The sequence below is a fragment of the Fundulus heteroclitus genome, unplaced genomic scaffold (genome assembly GCF_011125445.2).
Source record: "Fundulus heteroclitus isolate FHET01 unplaced genomic scaffold, MU-UCD_Fhet_4.1 scaffold_41, whole genome shotgun sequence".
Lineage (NCBI taxonomy): Eukaryota > Metazoa > Chordata > Actinopteri > Cyprinodontiformes > Fundulidae > Fundulus > Fundulus heteroclitus.
This window is the reverse complement of record NW_023396824.1, coordinates 151,214-176,276: the sequence shown is the minus strand read 5'-3', so window position 1 is coordinate 176,276 and position 25,063 is coordinate 151,214. Positions and strand designations below refer to the sequence as shown.

The 25,063-nt window shown below is 41.2% G+C and overlaps 1 protein-coding gene across 4 annotated transcripts in view; it reads left to right on the top strand.

The window, feature by feature from the left end:
- The window catches only part of LOC118560255 (protein NLRC3-like), a 943,592-nt gene extending 919,205 nt beyond the window's left edge, over positions 1-24,387 (top strand). For 2 of the 4 annotated variants that reach the window (XM_036131166.1, XM_036131164.1), the window contains exons 2-8: positions 1,834-1,877; positions 9,549-9,833; positions 11,826-13,599; positions 18,458-18,643; positions 20,726-20,899; positions 23,400-23,570; positions 24,248-24,387. In XM_036131166.1, the coding sequence (XP_035987059.1) occupies positions 1,841-1,877; positions 9,549-9,833; positions 11,826-13,599; positions 18,458-18,643; positions 20,726-20,899; positions 23,400-23,570; positions 24,248-24,263 (2,643 nt within the window). In that variant the 5' untranslated portion in view covers positions 1,834-1,840 and the 3' untranslated portion in view covers positions 24,264-24,387. Of the gene's footprint in view, positions 1-1,833; positions 1,878-9,548; positions 9,834-11,825; positions 13,600-18,457; positions 18,644-20,725; positions 20,900-23,399; positions 23,742-24,247 lie in introns of those variants that run through there. The other 2 variants (XM_036131167.1, XM_036131168.1) reach the window with 2 other exon arrangements.
- Positions 24,388-25,063: the final 676 nt, after the last annotated feature.

The following is a 25,063-nucleotide window of genomic DNA, read 5'->3' as shown; positions in this document are numbered from 1 at the left end:
TTTTGCACTGATCGCACGCTGCGGAGAGCGCTGTCTCTCTGGAAGTGTGAAATTCTTTTGCTAACAAACCCCTTTAGAGATGTCCTCCAGCTACATGGCCAGAATTCAATCTGACATCAGATTTCTCATCATGGCTTTAATATCATGGCACAACAAGATGGAGCTACAGAGGTTGTGTTCATCGACTGGTTTTCTGGGACTTCAGTCAGATGCAAAGTTGGTCCCTCTGAAGGAACGAGGTTCCATCTACAGCTGTGTTTAAGGAGGAGCTAAACCTGACAATCATGTTAAAGTCAGACTGTTTGTCTCTGAGTTCAGTTCATATAATAAAGCCTCAGCAGATTGTTTTCATGCCACTAAAAGCTGAACTGTTCCTTTACCTTTCAGCCATCTTTAGACATCAGTAGATTTCTTCGTCTGGGCGCCTTATCAACATCTCATCTTTCTGTGTAGTGAAAAGGTTGACTTTTCATTTTGCACAACCAGAACATTTAAATTCCAACACATCTCCTTATTCTGATATGTCTACTTTGGAATTAGATGATTTTTTTACATTCTAATATAGGTTTTATGGCTGATTTATGACATAATTTTATTATTATTTTCTATCAGGAACCAGTGGTAGGAACACTAATGTATTACTGTATACCAGCCTTCCCTGTCCCTCATATTATTAAAAAACAACAGCTGACATGTGGGATAATGATTCGAATCATGATCCGATTCATTATTAAAGGACTAAAGGCCAGAATAATAACTGACCTGAGTTTTTTAACAAAGGACAATCTCGCAAAGGTGTTGGAAACATTTGATATTGTACTTTCAAACAAACCCAAAAATGAATGATCAGAACCGGACCTTCTGAAGCCATGTCTGTGTAAAGGTCAGGAAGAACTGAAGCTGGTAAACAAGCTCATTCATGGCTGCAAAGTTCTGGAGGTCTGCCGATGGATCCACTGACTTTCTGCTGGTCTGTGGTTCTGTTTTTTGGTACCAGGAAAACTTCTCTTTGGTTTCATTCCAGACTGGTATCCAGCAGTTCACAGATAATGGGCTAAACGGGGACGTCCTTGTCCCAGATGTCAATTCTGCTGCAGCTCAAGCAGGACTGGTTTATCAGCAAATCAAAATTCTTTAAAACTGTTCCAGCAGTTCTTCAGTTTGGTCCCAGACGGCATCTTCAGTAAAGACAGTCAGAACTTCTTTCTGTTTCAGCTTGATGTAGCTCCCTTAGCCAGGAGACGGTCCTTAAATCCCTCTGTGCATTTTTATCTGGTCCTGGTCATCATGATCAGAGGCCCACAGTGAGGACAGCAGCAGAAGCTGCTGGACCTGGACAGGGTTCCCTCAGTCAACTAAAACCCAAAGCAGGAGTCCAAAGACCTTCTGTAGGAGCATTCTTCAGCTGATGCTGCCACCTTGTGGTAGAAACATCACCCTACAGTCAGATGGCAACAAAGGATTTCATGTCAACCAGCAAGAAATAGATGCAGGAATATATGCAGGAATGACTAATGACATTAGGAAAAATGTGGTTAATGTTTACAGCACTGATTTTATGGATCATGTTTTAGCTTTATGAATGACAGACAGCTGTGCTGCTTTATGTTTCAGTGTAAGCTACCGGCCATCTTACTGGGGGTCTTATAGGAGTCTTTGTGTGTGTTCATGGATATCAAGTATTTAAATGAATAATTTCCATCTGTAATTCAGATGTTTTGGATGTTCTCTGTCCAGTATTTTAGTTTCTATTCTAACTTCATCAGAATAAAATAAATTATTTGTTTGAAATAAATCCTAAAACATGATGAGTAAATTTAGATCTTTTTTCAGAGATAAAATGGAGGAGCCTCTGGGAGAGAAGCAGCAGAATTTAGGTAAGTTATCTGAAGCAGAAATATTTGAAATTATTTCTTTCAAACTAAAACAGGGTTTCATCAAGTTGACTAACAACCGTTTTCATTTGGTTGTGTTTAAACATGTTTGTATATGTGACGGGAGGAACAGGTTTGCAGTACAATACATCAGGAACCATTAATCTATTGACTGATTCCTGGATTCATTAATTAATCAGATCCTGTCTCTGTCCCCATAATATCTGATATAACAGGATGGGTTTCCCCACCTGAGACGATCCAATACAAAAAGAAAATATCACCTATCAGCCATGTAGTTCTGTTTGAAGAAGATCAAGTGAAAAAGACATCCATCCATCCATCCATCCATCCATCCATTTCCTGACTCGCTTTATCCCTCATTGGGTCCTGAGGGGTGCTGGTGCCTATCTCCAGCATTCACTGGGCGGGAGAAGGTGTACACCCTGGACAGGTCACCAGTCTGTCGCATGAAATAGACATTTTTACTTACATTTTATTTGGTTATTTGTTCAGCGCCATTTCCCAACACCTGTCATCTCAAGGCATTTATAAAGTCGATTCAATCAAATCCTCCAGATACATTGTTAAAAAGGTTTTGCTTTGCCATTATGAACTGTTTAAAGTTATGTTTAATTAATAACTCGGTCTGTGAGGTATTGTCTGGTGAATATCAGCCCAAACAGCTGATATCAGGACAATAGTAGAAAGGGATGAATTCGAGCTCTGGTGTTCTTTTACCAGCAAACTCTGCACATATATAGAATAAAATATTGACAACTTCTCTTCAAGTTCAGGAATTTATTAACAGAAGTAAGTGAATATCCAGGCTAGTGAAACTTAACTACTAACTAAAATTAAAATAAGGAACTATGTACACAGAATAACAAAAGGACAAAATAGAACAGTTGAAAACCATAATCAGAATGATTGAGTGAATCCTGGTTCACTGCAGATCTCAGTTAAAGAACGTGGAAAAAGGTTAAATTAGCTTAACTAACAGAACAACATTTGGTATGTGTTGCCACCCATTCACAATGCAAATCTGAGTTATATAAAAAAAATATTTTGAGATATTAGATTTTTATTTGTATTTATATTCAATTAAATTTTATTTATATAGCGCCAAATCATGAAACATGTCATCTCATGGCACTTTACAAAATCAAGTTCAATCAATTATACAGATTGGCTCAGATTATACAGATTGGTAAAAACAATTCCTATATAAGGGAACCAGTTGATTGAATCAAAGTCCCAACAAGCAGCATTCCCTCCTGAAGAAGCGTAGAGCCACAGGGAAAGTTGTCTGCATTGTCCATGGGTTTGCAGCAATCCCTCATGCTGAGCAAGCATGAAGCGACAGTGGGAAGAAAAACTCCCCATTAATGGGAAGGAAAACCTCTAGCAGAACCGGGCTCAGTATGAACGGTCATCTGCCTCGACCGACTGGGGGTTACAGAAGACAGAGCAGAGACACAACAAGACAGACAAAAAAGCACATAAGCACACATTGATCCAGTAATCATTGTTACTGGATCAATGTTCTACATTAGATGGTAGTAGCGGGTGATCTGTCTTCCCTGGATGATGCCACTGTTAACAGAACGCCAGACCAGGTGTACTTACTTTGAAGAAAAAAGAGAACAAAAGTTAAAAGCTGAAATGACAACAGTCATGCAAAACTGGTGAACAGTAGCACTCAGTAGAAGGAGAAATATGGGCCCTGATGTCCTCCAGTAGCCTAAGCCTATAGCAGCATAACTATAGAGGTAGCTCAGGGTAACATGAGCCACTCTAACTATAAGCTTTGTCAAAAAGGAGGAGGAGGAGCAGGAGAGGAGCCTGATAGCTAAAGGATCTGCCTCCCATTCTACTTTTAGAGACTCTAGGAACCACCAGCAGACCTGCAGTCTGAGAGCGAAGTGCTCTGTTAGGAACATACAGGGTAATCAGAGATCTGATATATGATGGAGCTTGATTATTAAGGGCTTAATACGTTTGAAGAATAATTTTAAATTCTATTCTTGATTTAACAGGAAGCCAATGAAGGGAAGCTAAAATTCGAGAAATATGATCCCGCTTGTTGATTTTCATCAGAACTCTTGCTGCAACATTTTGGATCAGCTGAAGGCTTTGAACTGCATTTTGTGGACTTCCTGATAGTAAAGAATTACAATAGTCCAGCCTTGAAGTAACAAATGCATGGACTAGTTTTTCAGCATCACCCTGGGACAGAATGTTTCTAATTTTGGCAATATTCCGGAGGTATAAAAATCAAACTCTGGAACCCTGTTTAATATGGGATTTAAATGACATGTCTTGGTCAAAAATAACACCAAGATTTTTTACTTTATTACTAGAGGCCAAGTTAATGCTATCCAGATTAAGTGATTGGTTAAGAAGTTTATTTTTTGAGGACTCTGGTCCAAAGATGTAAGTAATACTAATATCATCTTTATTGTCATTGAAACATACATTACAATTTGTTCTCTGATTTTAACCCATCACCCTTGAAGAGCAGTGGGCTGCCATGTGTGGCGCCCGGGAGCAGTCTGGGGCTAAGGGTCTTGCTCAGGGACCCAGGGTGCCGGGACCGGGGATCGAACCAGGTACTTGCATCCTTCTCTGAGTGCCAGCGCGCTGCTCCAACCACTCGGCCACGACCCACCCCAAAGATCACAACTTCTGTCTTGTCAGAATTTAAATGCAGATACAAGTCACCCATCTTTTGATGTCATCAAGACATGCCTGTAGTTTAAGTAATTGATTGGATTCATCAGGATTTTTGGATAAATATAGCTGAGTGTCATCGGCGTAACAGTGGAAATTAATCCCATGTTGTCTGATAATTTTGCCAATCGGAAGCATATATATAGTAAAGAGAACTGGTCCAAGGACTGAACCCTGTGGTACTCCACAGGTGACCTTAGAGTTTGAAGAAGATTTATTATTAACATGAACAAATTGGAATCTGTCCAACAGATAAGATTTAAACCAGCCTAATGCTTTCCCCTTAATCCCTACAGTATGCTCAAGTCTTTGTAGGAGAATATTGTGATCATCTGTATCATATGCAGCACTGAGATCTAACAGGACAGGTATAGACACAAGTCCATTATCTGAGGCCATGAGAATATCATTAGTGACTTTCACCAGAGCCGTTTCAGTGCTATGATGAGCTCTGAAGCCTGACTGAAACTCCTCAAGTAGGTCATTACTTTGTAAATGTTCACAAAGTTGATTAGCAACTACTTTCTCAAGAATTTTAGATAAGAAAAGAATATTTGATATCGGTCTGTAATTTACTAACTCATCTTGATCAAGAGATGGTTTCTTAAGTAAAGGTTTAATAACAGCTACTTTAAAAGCCTGTGGTACATATCCATTTACTAAGGATAGATTAATCATGTCTAAAATAGAGCCACTGATCAAAGGGAATATCTCCTTAAACAACTTGGTTGGAATTGGGTCTAACATACAGGTAGAAGGTTTAGATGAAACTAAAATTTTAGATAGCTCAGAAAGCTCTACTGCTTCTAAACAGTTCAAACATTGTGCAGGTTCAATAGATTCCTTCAGCACTGCCTCACTTACTAGGGACGAGGTAATCGTCTTTGGGAGGATGTCAATTATTTTATTTTTGATGGAGTCAATTTTATATATAAAGAATTTCATAAAATCATTACTGCTAAGAGCTAAGGGAATGGATAGATCAACAGAGCTGTGGCTCTGAGTAAGTTTGGCAACTGTACTGAAGAGAAATCTAGGATTATTTTTATTCTCCTCAATTAATGATGAAAAATATGCTGCTCTAACTCTGCAAAGGCTCTTTTTATACAACAATATACTGTCTTTCCAGATTAAGTAGGATTCCTCTTGGTGTGTAGAGCACCATTTTCTCTCCAATTTCCTGACATTGTGTTTGAAGGAACGCAGCTCTGAATATAACAAGGGAGCCAGCTTCTTGTGAATAGTCACCTTCTTTTTCAAAGGAGCTACATTATCTAATGCAGAATGCAATGAGGAATTCACACCGTTAACAAAGACATCTATTTGTGAATGAGAAATAACAACATTGCTGCTATTTCCTGAGCATTTCTGAAATTTTGAAGATATTAAAAGGCGGACAGACTCTTTAAAGTTTGATACAGCATTTTCCGATAATGATCTACTGATGATCTACTGATGAAACCCTCTGTTGGGGGTGGAGAACACAGTTAGATTAAACGCAAATGTTATTTAAAAATTATCAGACAGGACAGGGTTGTGAGGAAATACTGTTAATTCTTCACAATCAATGCCATATGTCAGCACAAGTTCTAAAGTATGTAGCCAAGAGTGCGTCAGTTTATGCACATTTTGAGCAAAACCAATTGAATCTTGGATAGTTTTAAAGGCTACACTAAGGTTATCACATTCTATGTCAACATGGATGTTGAAATCACCCACTATAATAACTTTCTCAGTGTTTAACACCAAATCAGATAAGAAGTCTGACAACTGATCCAAAAACTGAGTATAAGGGCCTGGTGGACGATACAAAACAACAAACAGAAGAGGTTTTATTGCTTTGCAGTTTGGATGAGGAAAACTGAGGTCTAAATGTTCAAAAGAACTGTAGTTATTAATTTGCCTGGGACTAATTAATAAATCAGACTGAAAGATGGTTGCCACTTCTCCTCCTCTTCCCACAGATGTGGGAATATGGAAGTTTAAATAACTGGAGGGGGTTGACTGATTTATACTAACGTAGTCCTCTTGTAGCCAGGTTTCTGTGAGACAAAATAAATTAATCTGATAATCGGAAATCAATTCATTAACCAACAAAGTCTTTGGAGGGAGAGACCTTATATTTAACAGACCACACTAAATTGTTTTATTTTTTGGTTCAAGGTGAGCTATATTGATTTTTACTAGATTTTTATGATTTGTTCCTTTTAGATCAGGTTTTGATCTACTCAGTTTTGGCCGTGGGAAAGACACCGTGTCAATAGGATAATGGGTGGGTAACAGTACAGAAGCTGCAGAGAGATGTGTTAAACTACAGCTCTGCTTCCTGGTCTGGACCCTGGATTGTCAGCATTTAGGAGAACTAATAAATCCGGCCAGATTCCTAGAAAGAAGAGCTGCACCATCCAAAGTGGGATGGATGCCGTTTCTCCGGATCAGACCAGGTTTTCCCCAGAAAGTTCTCCAGTTCTCAATGTAGCTCACGTCGTTTTCAGGACACCACCTAGACAACCAGCGGTTGAATGATGACATGCGGCTAAACATGTCATCACTGGTCAGATCAGGCAGGGGACCAGAGAAAATTACAGAGTCCGACATTGTTTTAGCAAACTCACACACCGAAGCAACACCAACTTTAGTGACCTCCGATTGGCGTGACCGGGTGTCATTACCGCCAGCGTGAATAACAAAAAATTATATATTTTTTAATAGTGTCCTATCTGGCAATGTGGCATTAAGAAATGTTGTCTTTATGCCAAAAAGAACCAAACAGATTTTGGTTTCACAAGCAGAGCCTTTCTGCTTTCGCCGTAGTGCCCCGCTTGATTTATATATGCAAGAAGCTTTATTATGATTTATGCAGGGAATATTTCGTGTTATATGGACATTTAAACTAGAAGGTAGAAGAGAAAAACAGGAGAAAAGGTGAAAGAAAGAGGACAAAAAAAGGAAGAGAACGATACAACATTCTCAGTCCGCTTCTACATCTGAAAAAAAAGATATAAAAAGAACAGCAGAACCAGCCGATAAAGTATTAAAGATACAATCAACCAACACCTTGATACAATCTCTGATAAATGTACAGTATTAATCAACAGGACATGTAGAAAGTGACAGCTGAATATAATAACAGGAGTTTTCTAGATAGAAGTGAGTCTACAAGCACCTGGATCCAAGCACCTGTATGTGTTGGTGAGAGTGAACTTGTTTGTGAGGTTTATCCATTGGAGAAATGCTCAGTAGTAGCAAAAGCCCAGATGCCCAAAGAGCCCAAAGAAACCCCCAGAGCAAAGGTGCCCAGGAGGGGCCAACCCAGGAAATCTGCCTTTCCCAACCTAGGGAAGTGGAGAGACGGCCCCAAGGAAACCCAATACCAAAGGCCTGAGGAGGCCCGGGGAGGCCCGGGGAGGACGACCACAACAAACACAAACTTCCAGGTCCATACTCTGGTCCTCATTCCGGACAAATACTACCTCCCCACACCCTCCTCCTCCATACACTACCCCCCCCCCCCAGCACATATTCCAGGGGAGAGCAAAAGTACCAGCCACAGTCCTGGCCAATTACCCGGACCGACCGACTGCCGCAAGCCAAGACCCCGGACCAGGTGGCCCGCTCCTCCTCCAGGTCCCAAGGCTGTAAAATGAGAACAGAGGTGTGAGGAAGACCCAAAGCCTGCCTCCGCCTGCTCAAATGTCATGATGTTACATGTTGTTCTCAAGTGTGTTTAAAACTTGGAGTGTCAAAGGGGGTGTCCAGCACAATCCACCACCCCTCCAAAAGGTAGTTGGTGCCAGTGCCCTCCCAAGTAACCTACCCAAAACCTTTATTGTCTGGATCAATTTTATTGATGAAGAATCCCATAAAGTTATTACTGCTAAAGCCCGGCGTACACTGTACGAGTTTTTGCCCTTTTCGGGCGGATTCTTCAGTCGTGTAAGCATTTTTTGAATCGGGCCGAATTTCAGCTTGATCGTACAGGGGGGACGAGGGGCGACTGGCTTCTCACGACCACCTCCCGATTAGGAATCGGACAGTCGGTTGAAAATTAAACATGTTTGAAATTCAGTCGGCCGTCGTGAGGGTTTCATGAGCGCATCCTGCTGTTCAAGCAGAGCTACAACAGTTTACGAGCCGTTTTTCCCCCAACCTCGCGCAGTCCGCACGCGCAAACAAGTAGATTCTTCATCCGTCTTCCTCCAAATACGTTTGTCCAAATACGTCATCGCCTTTTCTTTTTAGGGCTTTTTAGGGCTTTTTTAGGGCTTTCTGCACACAAAATTGCACATATTGCCAAAGCAGCGCGCTTCTCTCTGGTAATGTTTACAGTAGCCATCGACACTCCCGTCTTCTTCTTCTTCCGTCTTCTTCTTCTTCTTCGTATTCTTCTGTCTACGTTCGGACGTATAGTGGGAGCACTCCGATCGCGTTCGAGTCTGTGAGAACACAGATCGTAAGCGGTGAACTTTTCAAACACAGTTTGAGATGTATATAAGTACCACGACTGAAAAAACTTGTACAGTGTATGCCCAGCTTAAGAGCTAAGGGAATGGATGGATCCATTGGATATGTATTAAAGAGAAATCTTGGATTACCTTTATTCTCCTCTATTAATGATGAAAAATATGCTGCTCTAACTCTGTGAATGGTCTTTTATTAAACAGTAGACTGTTTTTACAGATTAGGTAGCATTCTTCTTGATGTGTAGAGCGCCACAGAGAAGAATCCTATGGATTCAATGGAAGAATCCAACTGGTCACATGTAGACAGAATCAGATGGTCCTCACTGTTAAGCAGTAATAGAACAAGAACAGGTTTTTAAGACCTAAGGAGGCCCCAATAAACTCTGTGATGATCCCCGTGTGCTACTACATGTCTAATTGGTCTTGATTACATTTTTCTCAGTTTGAATTGATGTTTCTGTCTGTTGTTTGCCTGCAGAGAAAACACTTCTCAATGTTCGTGAAGAGTTTGTGAGGAGGGTTACTGAGCCAGTCCTGAAACAGCTCCTTGACTCCCTTGAAGCTGATGGTGTCTTAAATAATTTGGAGAAAGAGGAGATACTTGAAAAGAACCAAACCAGAGCAGACAAGGCCCGCTCCACCATAGATGCTGTGAGGAACAAAGGAAACAACTCCTGCAAAATGATGATCCAACATCTTCAGCTAAAAGATCCTAAACTGTCCAAGGAGCTGGGTTTGCCCTTTTCCTTATCTGCTCAGCCAGGTGAGGCTACACAGTTCTGTAATGCTGCTGTTACTGCAAAGTTAATTGTCTTGAAGGGCCTTTACAAAAACATTAGTTAAAACTCACAAGACATTCCCAATGAAACACATAGTAAATTAGCTGTGCTCACAAGGCTGACTTTAAAAAAAAAACACATTTAAGAGACGGAGCAATCACAAAGGACAACTTTAACCAATTACGAGTAGTGATGCATACCGACTGGACCAACCTACCTACTGCCAAAAATAACAACCCCAAGGAAGCAGAAGAAGCAAGCTCGAGTGAGCAAGCAGCTTGATTGAGCTCACATGAGAAGTGGGTTCCTTTAAATTAAGGTTAAAAACCTAAACAAAAACCACTGATTTAAAGGAACTCTGGGCTTCAGTACTTCAGACTATAGGAACTAAATGCTGCTTCTAACTGTTTGGTTCTGGGGATGCAGAGTAGACCTGAGCCTCTGATGTAAACTAATATACTGACCTACTGGTTCCATCCTAATACCCTCAATAACAGCTCCTAGCTCCTGTTCAGTAACCTATCACTGGGTCAACATAAACAACTCTATTGTGGGGAGGAAAGAAGCTTTGGACTGCTGTGTAAGAGAAAGCATACAGACTACTTTTCCTACCTCCTTCATTGGTGACTGCACAATTCAGACAGCCCTTATAATAGTGACCATCGACACTCCGCTTTGGCTAAAGAGTCCTTACCCTATAGAGGTAAAGGAATTGAGGCCCTGTCCTACATGTAGGATATAAACCAGTCAAGTTGGTTAACAGAAAGACTCAGTTTTCCAGGCGATCTAATAGAATGGAGTATTAAACAGTGTCAAATTCTGCACTCAGGTCCAATAATACCAGCACTGTTGACCTGAGTATTATTGGGCCTGAGTCCAATAATATTACATAAATAAATATTTTATTTCTCCATTGTCATGGTCTGTAGTAGTAATGACCCCCGTGTTTAGACAACTTGTTGCAATACCTGATACAGAAGAACCAAAAAATTCAGTTGAAAAACATGAGCTGCTTCAAAAAATTACAGAAATAAATGTTCTGTCTGAGTCATGAAAAAAGCCAGGAACACTCGCAGGAACCCCTGAAATGGAAAGAGGTTAGTTAGACAAGTTAATACCTGTGAAGGACTCCGTGAGTCCTAGTGAACACTAAAATAAAGCCACCAACCTTCTCAGAGTCCAAGAGGGTGCACTGGATCCACTAAGTAGGTCCTGGAGCTCTGTCTGTGTCCTGGTAGTTATGAACATAGATATTATATACGTAGACGCCTCATTGGGCAGGTTCTGTCTATGCTGCGGGTGAGTCAGAGCATCCGCCATGTTAAATGTGGCAAATCTGCAGTTATTCAGTCACTTAAACAGTATCAGAGGGAGTTTAATATCAGGATATACTTTATATTCAGAATATTTTTATTTTTGGAATATTACAAGTTTTCTGTCCCTTTGGCTTCATTCTCCTGACTTTATTCTTGTATACAATAAAAATAATTATAAGAATCTAACCTGGCCCTATTACTCCAAGGCTCAAATAGTTATGCAAACTGTGACTATTCTAGAAATGCCCCCCCCCCTTAATTCTCATAATATGACATTCTTCCCATAATATTACCACTTTTGTCTTTTTTTTTACTTTATTCTCCTATGACTTTTTTCTCATATTAGTAATTTTATCTCTTTAATCTTCCCCCCAAAAGTCTGTTGAAGGTAATACGGGCAATAACAGGTGCTGCTGCTCCCACTAATTAGCAGAGTAGAGTGGAGCAGGTCAGAGTGTGGCAAACAGTCAGCTGGTCCAAAACACAACAGATAGACAACTATCTGCTGCAGAGAAGATTTATGACAAATTCCTATAAATCCAATATATTTACTGTCAGTATTGGATTTTAATAGGCTCATGAAATCTTGTGTGCAAACCCCCACTGAAAAGATCAGAAATAGTTCTGATAATTTGTGTCTCCTCTTGTGTCTTTATTCAGGTGTTTTTGGTCAGTGTCAACGAGACCTTAAAGAGTTTCTGAAGAAGAAGTTCCAATATCTGAATGAAAGCATTCCTAAAGCTGGAAAAAAAACCTTTCTGGATCAGATCTACACAGAGCTCTACATCACAGAGGGAAGAAGTACAGAGGTCAATGATGAACATGAGATCAGACAGATTGAAACAGCATCCAAGAAAACCAGTGAACCAGGAACAACAATTAGACGAGAAAACATCTTTGAACTCCCACCTGAAAGAAAAGATCCAATCAGAACAGTGATGACAATGGGCGTGGCTGGCATTGGGAAAACAGTCTTAACACAGAAGTTCATTCTGGACTGGGCTGAAGACAAAACCAACCAGGACATCCAGTTCATATTTCCATTTACCTTCAGACAGCTCAATGCACTGAAAAAAGAGTTCAGCTTGGTGGAACTTGTTCATCACTTCTTCACTGAGACCAAAGAAATCTGCAGCTTTGAACAGTTCAAAGTTGTCTTCATCCTTGATGGTCTGGATGAGAGTCGACTTCCTCTGGACTTCTACAACAATATGACTGTGAGAGATGTCACAGAGCCCACCTCAGTAGATGTTCTGCTGACAAACCTTATCAGTGGTGATCTGCTTCCCTCTGCTCTCCTGTGGATAACCACGAGACCTGCAGCAGCCGGTAAGATCCCAAAGCAGTTCATTGACCTGGAGACAGAGATCAGAGGGTTCACTGACCCACAGAAGGAGGAGTACTTCAGGAGGAGATTTGATAAAGATGAGGAAAAGGCCAGCAGGATCATCTCCCACATCAAGACATCACGAAGCCTCTTCATCATGTGCCACATCCCAGTCTTCTGCTGGATCACTGCTAATGTTCTGGAGTATGAGTTAAAGATCAGAGACCAAGGAGAGCTGCCAAAGACCCTGACTGAGATGTACATCCGCTTCCTGGAGACTCAGGTCAAACTTAAAAAGATCAAGTATGAAGGAGGACCTGAGCTAAAAACACTCTGGATTCCAGAGAACATAGAAAAGGTTCTGCCTCTTGGAAAACTGGCTTTTGAGCAGCTTCTGAAAGGAAACCTGATCTTCTATAAATCAGACCTGAAAGAGTGTGGCATTGATGTCAAAGATGCTCTGCTGTATTTAGGGTTCTTCACTGAGATATTTACTGAGGAGAAAGGGATGGACGGTGACTCGGTCTATTCCTTCGTTCATCTGAGCATTCAGGAGTTTCTGGCTGCAGTCTACATGTTCCACTGCTTCACCAGCAGGAACACAGAAGTGATGAAGAACTTCCTGGGAAAAGGAAAGAATTATTCATCTCTGCATGAGTTCCTGAAAAGAATCATGGACAAATCCCTCAAAAGTAAAAATGGCCACCTGGACCTGTTTGCTCGCTTCCTTCATGGCCTCTCTGTGGAGTCCAACCAGAGACTCTTAGGAGACCTGCTGGGTCAGACAGAGAACAGTCCAGGAACCATCCAGAGAGTCATCAACAACCTGAAGAAGATGAACACTGATAAAATCTCTCCTGACAGAAGCATCAACATCTTCCACTGTCTGATGGAGATGAAGGACCTCTCAGTTTATCAGGAGATCCAACAGTTCCTGAAATCAGAGAACAGATCAGAGAAAATCTCTTTGTTCCAGTGTTCAGCTCTGGCCTACATGCTGCAGATGTCAGAGGAGGTTCTGGATGAATTGGACCTGGAGAAGTACAACACATCAGAAGCAGGACGCCGGAGACTGGTTCCAGCTGTGAGGAACAGCAGAAAGGCTCGGTGAGTCCAGATGTCTTCACTGACTGATGCTGATTCAGCATTATTGCCGTCCGGTTTATTCTTCATTATTCAGTTGGTTCTGGACGTTTTTGGACCTTTAACTACTTCCTTCATCCTTTGGACTATTTCAACCATCAGATTTCTTTTTTTTTTTTTTTTTTTTTTTTAGCTTTATTATGATTCCTGCAAGGAGAATTTCAAATTATATGGACATGACAATGGGAGAGTAAAGGAAGAACAAAAAGTGAAAGAAAAGAAAAAAAAAGAGTAGAGGTGAAAGAAAGAGGAGATAAAAGGAAGAGAATGATAAAATGTCCTCTGTCTGCTCCATCACCTGGAAAGAGACACAAAAAGAACAGCACAACCAACAGACATTAAGCAACAGATACACTCTTATTACACCTAGATGCCATTGCTTAATCATATATATTAATATGTAAGCTGACATGTGTAATGTGATATTTGAAAAAATAAAGTGACACAACATAAATAAATAAATAAATAAATAAATTATAAGATTACTGTATATAAGTGAACACTTAATACCTGGGACCCAGCACCAGTGGGAGATGTGAAAGTGCACTAGTTTAGGTGAAGATTATCCAGAAATAGCTTGATAGTGATTGTGGAGAACCAAAGACCCACCTTCCCCGAGCACAGAGGCAGGCGTCAGGGGACCCGTAACCCCGGACTCCCAAAGGGGTCCCTAAAGCAGGTCGCCCAGGAGGGGCCGACACAGGATATCTGCAACCCCCCCCCCCCCCCAAGGAAGGAGCAGAGACGACCCCGAGGAAATCCCCCAGCCACCACAATGTCGATCGAACCATCAGATTTCTAAATCTTCAGCTCATTCAGGTCAGCTCTGCTGCAGCTTTTGGTATTTAGAGATTTTGATCTTTTAGACAGATAAAATCTTTCAGAGACACATTTTAAACTTTAAACAGCTCTTCAATCATTGGGCTGTTACCCATAATTCAACTTTTTAGAAAATCACTCTTTAGGTCAGGGCTATTGAACTGATGGTCTGTGGGCCACTTCTGGTCCGCTGGTGATGGTAATCTGGCCTGTAAATTACTTTTTTGTAAAAACTAAATAAATCAGAGAAGATCAGAAACATTGTGTGAAAAACACTCCAGATTAGCGGCATGGTTAAACAGCCTTGTTGTGTCTGCTGTGCAGTTCCTAACCTCTAAGTAATAGGTTAGCTCTCATTGTTCTCTGAAACAGTCCACAACTATGTTTGTCACCCAGTGTCTACGACTGTCACTGACATCTTCAACCCTTGAAGAAACCCCCCCCCCCCACTGTGTAAAGCCACATAGGTGAGCCCACAAGAAGACCAATGGTTGTACTTCAACCATTGGTTAACAAACAGTTGTCTGAAGGCAGGCAGGTTTCTAAAGCTGACTGCAGAACAGAGGATGTCACCAAACAGAACAGAGACAGAACTCATGGTGCAGAACTGTCTCTGTCTAAATCCGCCTCTCCAGCACCCCTACACCAACAAACAGGAAAGGAACAACAGCTTCAGTTTTATTTAACCAGGAAAAAGACCATTGAGATCAAGAACAATAGAGAACAAATGAACAGTGTCCTGGCTTTTGTTAAAAGACAGCAATAAATTCATGGTGTGAATAAATGACATAAATAAGATAATAAACTAGTTCATAGTTTTAAATCCGTCCAAGTAAATCCATGCTAACAATAGTTAAAAAGGCTTTGGGTCTGATATTTAATCAGAGTGAGACCTCCCATCTTGGTCAGATCTCTGAATAAAGGTTCCTCAGAGAATTGAAGGACATCAAGCCTTGTGTGGAGAACTTTTTTCATGTTGTTGGCTCTCTAGCTTCACATAGTCTCCTGTTGTGAGGACAGCAGCAACAGTCCATGACAAGCCAAGCCTAACAACACTACAGTGTCTCTCAGGAGCCCTTTGGCTTGTTCCACTATGTTATGGAGCTGGAACAGAGTTAGAAGAGAAAGATTTCAGCTAACTAGATCCACTATCATCACACCTCTCAACTTTTAGGGAAAGTTCAGAGTGAGATTATGTTAATTTTTTGGGGTTGGAGGAGCGGCGGAGAATGGATCCAGTCAAATCTGTCTCATTTTTAACTGACTAGACATGGAAGTGGAGATGTTTTCCTTTGGTTAAAAAGTGAAAGAGGAGTGTCAACACCTTACTGTCCAGTTAGTGGGTTAAACAGAAAAACACAAAACTGTTCTCCTGGGATTGTTCCAACATACCAAGACTGCCTGATATGAGCAGAATCACGTCTGTTTAATCTCTATTCACAACATTTTCACTTAACATTTCACCTTCTCACCAAGTAAACGGCTCTGTGGTCCATTCCAGATTTCTGAGGAAAATCCAGTTTGCTCTGATTTTGGCTCATCTCCAGAAATTCTGTCTGCTGCAACTAAAACTCCACCTTTCTGAGTCCATTCAGCTGCTGCTTTATTCTTGTAAAATAGATTTTGTTACTATATAGACCCGCATGAATGGATCAAATGAAACAGACCCCACATGTACAATAATAACTGAATAAAGTTATAAAGTAGTTGTAAGTTTTTGCTGGTATTATTACACTCCTTTTTAATCAGAATCAGAAATACTTTAATAATGCCAGAGGGAAATTATTTCAGAATGGAGAACTGCTTTTTATTCTATTAAAGAGTCCCACTAATGCAGAGTGCCTCAGGGCTCCATTCTTGGCCTCTTCCTCTTCTCTCTTTACCCCGTCCCTTTGGAGTCAGTTATGAGAAACCAGTGTTTAGCTTTAATAGGCAGAAGACAGACTTTATGACACTAAAAGGGAAAATAGTTGTTCTATATTTAAACTTCTCAGTAGTTTATGTTGTCTGGGTGCATTGATGTCTCTAACATCAGTGTTGACCTTAAAGTCAGAATCTGACACTGACTGCTACAGACCTGAGTGTAAGACTAGAGAATAATCTAAACTTTGATGCTCAGTTAAAATCTGTGGTCCAGTCCAGCTTTTTCAAACTAAAACAGCTGACTAAAGATTTTAATCTATGCTTTAATTACAACTTGCTTAGATCCCTACACTGCACTTTACTCTGGATTTAATAAAACTCTAGAGGCTTGACTGCAGCTGGTCTAAAATGCTGCTGCTCTTCTTTTAACTACTACCAAAAAATGAGAGCACATTTCTCCAGTTTTACAGCTCTCCAGCAGGGCCGGAAACAATGTGTGGCAGCAGCAGCTACTAGTGGCACTTCTGCTGCCACCTTCACTGGCATGTGTCTGCCAACAGGGGGCAGCACCAGCTGCCACGGCTGTTGCAGGTTTTGGGCTAACCGTTGTTGCCTGTCAGTCTAGAAGTACTTCCAAATAATCATGTTTTATTATTTCCAACAGTAACTTGAGCGTCCTCTAATAATCTTAATCTACAGGAAATATAACACTTTTTATACCTTGCAACCCCAGATTTGATGACTATAGGTGCAGCTTTTGAAGCTCTGCGTCTCACTGGTTCTTAAGTGACTGTAGAAAAAAACACTATTTGGTAACGTCTGGCACCAGCATAATTTATACTTAATGATAGCGGTGAGGAATCATTGAGGTGGGAGGATTTTCCCCCATTGGTGCGCTGCGTGTCAGAAATAAACAGTGAGAAAAAATGCATCAATAAAGAGTGTAAAGGGCTCCTTTAGAGGGAAGAGGAGGAATGACGGTCTGAGCTGAAGCCCCTTCAGTTACAAGTCCCTTAAAATGACCCTTAAAAGTGGACACCTAAATTACATGTAAGGTAATTATGTTCACCTGAATTCAAGCACAAGGTGACGCATCAACCCCCCAGACTAAGTGGTGTTAATGGAGGTCAGAAAGACACCAGGCTACAGACTTCAGCTGAGATGCTTTAGCAGCTGTCTAAGAGCTACTTGAGGATTTTGTGGAGTTGGATTTCATCATCATCCATGATTGATCATTTAATCATGGTCACCATTAGACTGATTGACTGAAGGTTGTAACTCAGGAAATAATAACTGATTACTGAGTTACTATTTAAAAGGAAACAGTGATTTTATCAAGTTGCAGCAAACAGAAAAAGAGCAAAAGTAAACCCACCCTCAGCAGCAGCCTGTTGCTCTCCCAGCTCTGTTCTGATATCAGCAGCACCTTTCACATTGCTATAGCAGACTGCAGCTTTGGGCCCTGAACCAATAACACATAACACACAGAAGCCAAACACTGATGGTCACCCTCACACAGAACATCAGCCATGGCCTTGTAAAAGAGGCCAAAGTGGAGCCTGGTAGCAGGTGGAGCTTACCTGAAGCTGAGCCGGCCTTCTCCTTTGCCTCCATCTGCAGGTGTGAGTGGCTTTAATGCTCAGAGTGCCTCAGAGCTGATAAGTCTGGCTTTAAAACACCAGAGGCCTTTGCTCCACAATGTTCTCATCCAGCACTACTGACTAGATAAAGGAGCTATTCACTTACTTTATGGGATCTAACATGTCAAAGCATTAGGACCACTTTCCTGTTAGTGGAACTTTAAAAAAAATTCAGAGTTGAAGTGTCACATATAAAATACATAATAATGAATAAATAATGAATGGAGTATAAATCTGAATTGTCCACTAATCTACCATTTTATCATCTTTGTAGTTAAATGAAGCTTTTAACCAAAGCAGAGACACAGCAGCTCTGCAGTAGAACCAAGACCTGAAGAGACTGAAGAGATTCTCTGTGTGGGTCAAACAGGACATTGATGTGAAGAGCAGATGTTCATCTGATGATGACATCACTGTTTAGTCATCGTCTTTTAGTCTGTTTATCGGTGTTTATTAGTCTTATTTAACTACAAATGATATGATGCTTTCTCTCATCACAGACTAGTTCGTTGTAGGCTCTACCAGACTGACTGTGAAGTTGTGGCCTCAGCTCTGAAGTCCAACCCCTCCCTTACTGACCTGGAAATAGATCAGATCTATGGAGGAGGGAGAACCTTTGGAGACTCTGAGATGAAGCGTCTCTGTGAGATCCTGGAGACTCCATTCTGTAAAGTAAAGAAGCTGACGTAGGTTTTAGCTTCACTGCTACTTTAATACTTATTCTAATGAATAATTTAGTTCTGACATTTTTTTCTTTACAGACAACCTGCTGTCCAAATGTTTTGCCTTGTCAATTTTTTTCTCCTTTGATATTTTCAGTATTGAACATTAAACACTTAATTTTTGTTCCTCCAGAGTAGTGCCAGGATGACATTCATACACATAAACAAGTAAAATAACAATAATAAAACAGCATTATCTAAAAAATGAATGTTTGAGAAGAACAAAGACAGAAAATCTAAAATAAATCAAACCGACGGAACCAGCAGGTAGCATGTTCTCCCTGTGCATGTGTGGGTTCTCTCTGGGTACTCCAGCTTCCTCCCACAGTCCTAAAACATGACTGTTAGGTTAACTGGCCTCTCTAAATCCTCCTTAGGTGTGAGTGTGTATGAATGGTTGGTTGTCCTGTCTGTCTCTGTGTTGTCCTGTGATAGGCTGCTTACCTGTCCAGGTGAAGCCCACCTCTCAGCCACTGACAGCTGCAGATAGACACCAGCAGCCCTCAGGACCCCAGCAGGGATAAGCCTGTTGGAAAATGGTTGGATGGACGGCACCAGCAGGTTGCAGCAGCTCAGCTTTGTCCTGAAGCTGCTGTTCTGTTGGTAGCTTGGATTAGCTTGGATTTTACTGGCTTTAGCTTTAATTAATAAGCATTCAAGCAAATATTATTGAACTGTAATATCAGATTGACACCCTGAGGATTTTTATTTTGGTGTTGTATGCAGAGAAGTGCTTGTTACTTGTCTTTATTTAAAGGCCCTAAAGCACATTTGTTTTATTCACCTTTTTAGTTTCCTATATAAAGGAAGGGGGGTATTGTTCACACTTTATAACTTGTCAAATTGTGATTTAGTCTGTGCCTCATTATTTCAGTGTTTAGTGTTAAAAGCCAAATAATAGAGAATAATCTTTCCTAAATATTACTTTAAGTAACCATTGAATAGATTGATAGAACCCAGAGCCCACTCATTAATGTGAATATTAAAGGGCTACATCATATTTAGTTATATTTATTTATAGGTGGGGAGTGGTGGCCTGGTGGATAGAGCAGGATGCTTGTGTCCTGAAAAAGCTGCAAGTTTGCTGGTTCAAATCCCGCAGGCTCCTGCCCTGGGTCCCTGAGCAAGACCCTTAGACCCATAATGCTCCCCGGCGCCACCCAGTGGCAGCCCACTGCTCCCTGAGGGACGGGTTAAATGCAGAGGACACATTTCATTGGTTTCCAAAGATGTACAGAAAAATGCAGATGATTCTTATTTAGTCCAAAGCTCTGAGCTGCCCTCAGGTCTTCAGGAAGGCTGATCCACAGCTGAGGGCCGCAGGTGGAGAAAGTCTCCTCATGGTAGGTTTTAGTTCTCACAATGAGCCACCAGACACACAGAGACCCACTGAGAACAACTGAGCCAGGATGATGGAGAACATGTGAGCCCAGCAGCAGAACATGGACCAATGTTCAGTGATCAGGGACTGAAGGAGCAGAACTTTAACCAGACGCCATGTTTCCTTAGAGAAAAGCCTCCATGCAGGCTACTGCTTTAGCTTGAAGATGAATCCAGAACAATGTGAGCTGAAACTCTGTAAAATGATCCATGTTTAGAACATTGTGGCTCTGAGAACCACTGTTCTAGCAGAACCCTGAGCCAGACTAGAAGAGAGCAGCCAGAGCCTTCAGACTTAAATATCCAGCAGCAGCAAGTGATCATGGATGGATTTATGTTCAAGGAGAGTTTATTGTTGGCTGCTAATCTCCAAGCTCTAGTGCCCCCCAACCCTAACCCCAAAACATCTTCATCACCAGCCTCCACTGCTGAGAACCACACCTTGATCTGGACCTTCACACGTCATGATAACATGTTCTGGTTCTGATGGCTTTAACTCTTTAAATCAGTTGTACTGGATCACATATCAGACATCAGTTCATCATGTTTCTGGCACTTTTACATTCAGGGACATTCATTTTCTACATTTGATCATTTATTTGTTCATGTTTCAGTTTTAACCTGCATCCTGGTGGCTTCAGCTCACATCTTTTATTCTTTATTCAGATTGGAGGAATGCAGTTTGTCAGAGATCAGCTGTGATCATCTGGGTTCTGCTCTGAAGTCCAACCCGTCCCATCTGACAGAACTGGACCTGAGCTACAACAACCTGAAAGATTGTGGAGTGAAGGAGCTCTGTGGTTTCCTCCAGACTCCCCTCTGCACACTACAGAAATTGATGTAAGACTCCATGTTTAGTTCTGATTGCTGTGATGTGAAAGTTGTGTTGACACTAAACTGCAGACATCTGGCTGATATTCTACTGATCCACACTGAGGATCTTCATGGTAAAGTCTGCTTTCTTCTTCACTGCTTTGCTCCACTTAACGTTTCTTTCTTTTTCTAACTTCCTGTCAGCATTTATTCAATAATCAGCAAAAAACATGAAACAATGAGCTCAATTTCAGTTTAGAGTTGCAGCTTTTATCCAGAACTGAGGAAAAGAGAAGAAATAAAATAGTGATGTTTAATTTATTTGAAGGTTTTTAATCTCTTTAAACCTTCATCAGGTCAGTTTTTCCCCATTTTCTACAGGATGATGTTAAAATAATTGAATAAGTGGATGTAATTGAGCTGAAAAGCAAAGTTCAGATCTTGTATTGTAATAAATCTTTGCTGAGTTTGTTCCTGGACTTGGAGCCAGTTTTTAATGTTGTCTCTCTGTGTAACTGAGTCTGAGCCCTGATCTCAGGTCAGAAGCGGACAGCATTGGGACCCCCAGTGTGTAGAAATGCCCCTCATGTGAAGAAGCTCATAGGGGATTCAAGCCAGTTTAGAAAAGTGAATTTCAGCTCTTGGAATCTGTGTGATAGGAACAAATCTATAATCCCTGATTGATGCTTCAGCACTTTTAGAAGCTCTGGAAGGATTTTACTGACTAAAACACTCGGACACAACATGTCACAGTAGCAGGTTCTGCTTCTTGGAGCTTCAGCTCCTAAAGTCAGTTTACATGAAATATTCTCCATGACATCATGTTTTTATGGCTGTGGAATCATTAAAATAGTCAATTTATCTGCATTAATCTGCATTTGTTCAGATTTCCTTCACAATTGCTGCTGACTTGTTTGTTTTCTGTGAAACTTGAATAATTTGGCTGCAGAAGCTGAGTTTGTATTGATGGAGCTGCTGGGGGAGCTGAAAGAGGTGAAGAGCTGAAGTCAGCAGGGCTGTCATTTAGAAAGCTTGCTGACACTAAATGGACCTGAAATGTGCATACGCCACTTTCCACCAGAAGTTAGGATCTATAAAAATGAACTAGAGGGGAAAATGTGTGGTCCTCATGCCAGCTCTGACCCAGGCATACGCTCATTTTGGAGACAGGAAACTGGAGATGCAGATGGTGAAGTGGTGAATTACAGCCAACCTGCATGAGGATTTCTCTCAGACGTTCACTTTCACTCCATATCAGACTTTAATCAGAGATCATCTTGATCAGAAGCATTAAAACCTCAGTATTATTCATTCTGCTGCTGGTGACTCTTAAATCCATCTGGGACATTTCAGATAAATCTAAATACCCATAAGACATCTTAAATCTTAAATCAAAGTCTGTTAACATCTTCTCTGGGTTTTCTACCTTCACATTCCTCTCTCCAATCATCACCAGGGTGACGTGTTCCACAGATTATTGTGACCAGGTGAGCAGCAATCACTTTAATTGCTGCAAACAGTCAAACACACTCGTGCGTAATGCTGCTGGCTGGATGCATTGGCACTGCTGAAAGACCGTGCAGATGGAGAATTGAGGAAACGCTTTCAGGGATCAAAGATTTCCTGGCCAATAATGAGGACTGGCCAATATCCTGCTTCTGACTCCCAGCATGCATTGTGCTGTTCCCCACTGGGGAAATTGGCTCCACCTCCCTGTGAGGAGCTGAAAGGCAGCTCTCCACCCCCCAGAGAGCAGAGAAGGAGGCTTTCTGCTCACACCCAGGCAGTGCTCACCTTTTTAGAGGGGGTGGGGGGGGACCTCTCTCCTCTGAATGTGGATCTGAACCCACAGCCACAGGGGAATTTCACCACGGAGCACAGCGTGGTTTACTTTTTAACAACTTATTTTAACAGCTTATTAACAACTTGTTTTAATGTGGACAACATCTGAGCTTTTACCTCTGATTTCCACATTTAAAAAAAACGCCTCTCTGGAAAATTTTCCCAACGTTTCTTTGCTTTTTCTCCGTGGCTGCCACGTCACCATGATGAAAAAATGATCAGCTGACACATTTTCTACACATTAACATTCATGAGGTGCTTTGCATCGAGCGTTTCTGCTTGAATCTGGGCGTGTAGAGGGCAGAACCTGAGCCAGAACCTGGTACCAAATGTATCACTACAGCTGGGATCTAGAAAGGAAAATGGCTGCTGCTGTGCCTGAGCATGGTTTGATTCATCTGAATATTTTTGCCATACTCCATTTTCTTTTTCTTAGCGTTCACTTTTAGTACGGATTCCACACAAAGTTTATAAATGAGAGCCAGGACTGTAAAAATTGCTAAACAAGTTTTAACTATTGAAAGTTCTGATATTGTTGATTGTTGAAGAGCTGAAGTCAGCAGGTCTTTATTGAAGCAGCAGCTTGTTGTCATTAATATTAATGAGAGTTCTGTAACTGGTTCTGTTGGGCTATTAGAACCTGCATCCTGGTGGCTTCAGCTCACATCTTTTATTCTTTATTCAGATTGATGAGCTGCAGTTTGTCAAAGATCAGCTGTGATTATCTGGTATCGGCGCTAAAGTCCAACCCGTCCCATCTGACAGAACTGGACCTGAGAGGAAACAACCTGAAGGAGTCAGATGTTCAGCAGCTGGAGGATCTTGTAAAGAGTCCAGACTACAAACTGAAAACTCTGTAAGTAGATGGTTGGAGTGAGTCCAGCTGCTGTTAGCAGAGCTGTTCTGAACCCAGTTGGTACCAAAGCAAAGATCCAGTGTTTCCAGTAAAGCTGCAGCTTCTCAGTGGGAGGAGAATGGTGACAGGCTTCCTGATTGGACACAAAGACAACAATGAGCCAATCAGAGGAGCCAGCAGCTTGTTGTGTTCCTGTCTTTGTGTCCATGTGAAGATGACTGTTGTTGTTGTGTTCATGTCTCCAGGAAATGCAGCTGGATTCCAGCTGACAGCCTTCCACCATGTCTAGAGACAGTGGTCCTCATTGATCAAGCTGTGGAGCATCAGATCTGATCTCAGACTCTTTGTTCTCTCATTTCAGCAGCAAACACCTGATCAGTTTCATCTTAGTCACAGCTCTGAGATCAGTCTGACTGCAGCCTGCAAATCACTGATTTCACAGCCATCATTACATTTAGTCACCATGTGGTCTTTCAACAGAGCAGAAGCTCTGCTAAAGTCCACTCAGCACATCTGGACATGTGTCCTTCTCTCACTAGTTTCATCCAGATGTGTTCAGGGACAGCCTCCATGTTTTTTAGTCAGCTGATGTTTCAGGAACAGATGAAATGTTCATGTTGTTTCCAGAGGCTGAAACACTCACTGATCTCCTCTGCTGCTCCTTCTTCTCTCTGCAGGGTGTGGAGGAGATGATCTTAGTAGAGGAGAGAAGCTTAGCTGTCCTGATGATCCAGAGGTTGAAGCTGCAGCAGTTTGACTTTAAAGAGACTCTGACTGGATCCTGATGATGAACTCTGACCTTAGAGATGTTGATCCTGTTTATCTGAACATGTCTGTCATTTAGTGTCTGATATTGTTTGTCTCTGTGGACCAATGAGGGTCAAATGAAAACTAAGCTGCATTTAGTGGCTCCATGGAGTTTTGATCTGAATCTGATGAAACTGCAAAGTTGATCTTTTTTCTCTGTGCTTCATTTTCAGCCTGTAACCCAGAAATCTGATATAAAGCTCAACTCTAAAGTTTTCAGGCTGCATGTTTGCTTCATTGTGATGCAGTTTCTGGAGGTTTTTCAGCATATTTTAGATGTTTTCTGCAAATGTTTTGGCAGCTCTGCTCCTTTTATCTGTTGCTGCAAAAAGCTCAGTGAGTAAATGATGGTTTCTTGAATCAGAGGATGAAGCTTTTCTTAATGATTTTAGATCAAATCTTTTTACATCCTTCTTTCTGAAGGTAAAATATAAAACTGAGTAAAGATAAAGTTTGATCTGCTCCAGCTTCCCCTTTGGTGAGCATGGAAACACTTTCTGCAGCAGCTCAGAGACTTCTAAATCTTCTTTAGAGGATTTACTCTGTTCTTCCTTCTGTTGAAATTCAAACATGAATCATTATATTTTTTTCTCGTTTCCTGGACATTTCAGACGGACCAGAACCAGAAGCTGCTCTACAGAACCTGGATCCTCAGATTGTCTCCCTGTTACATAAATAACTTTAGA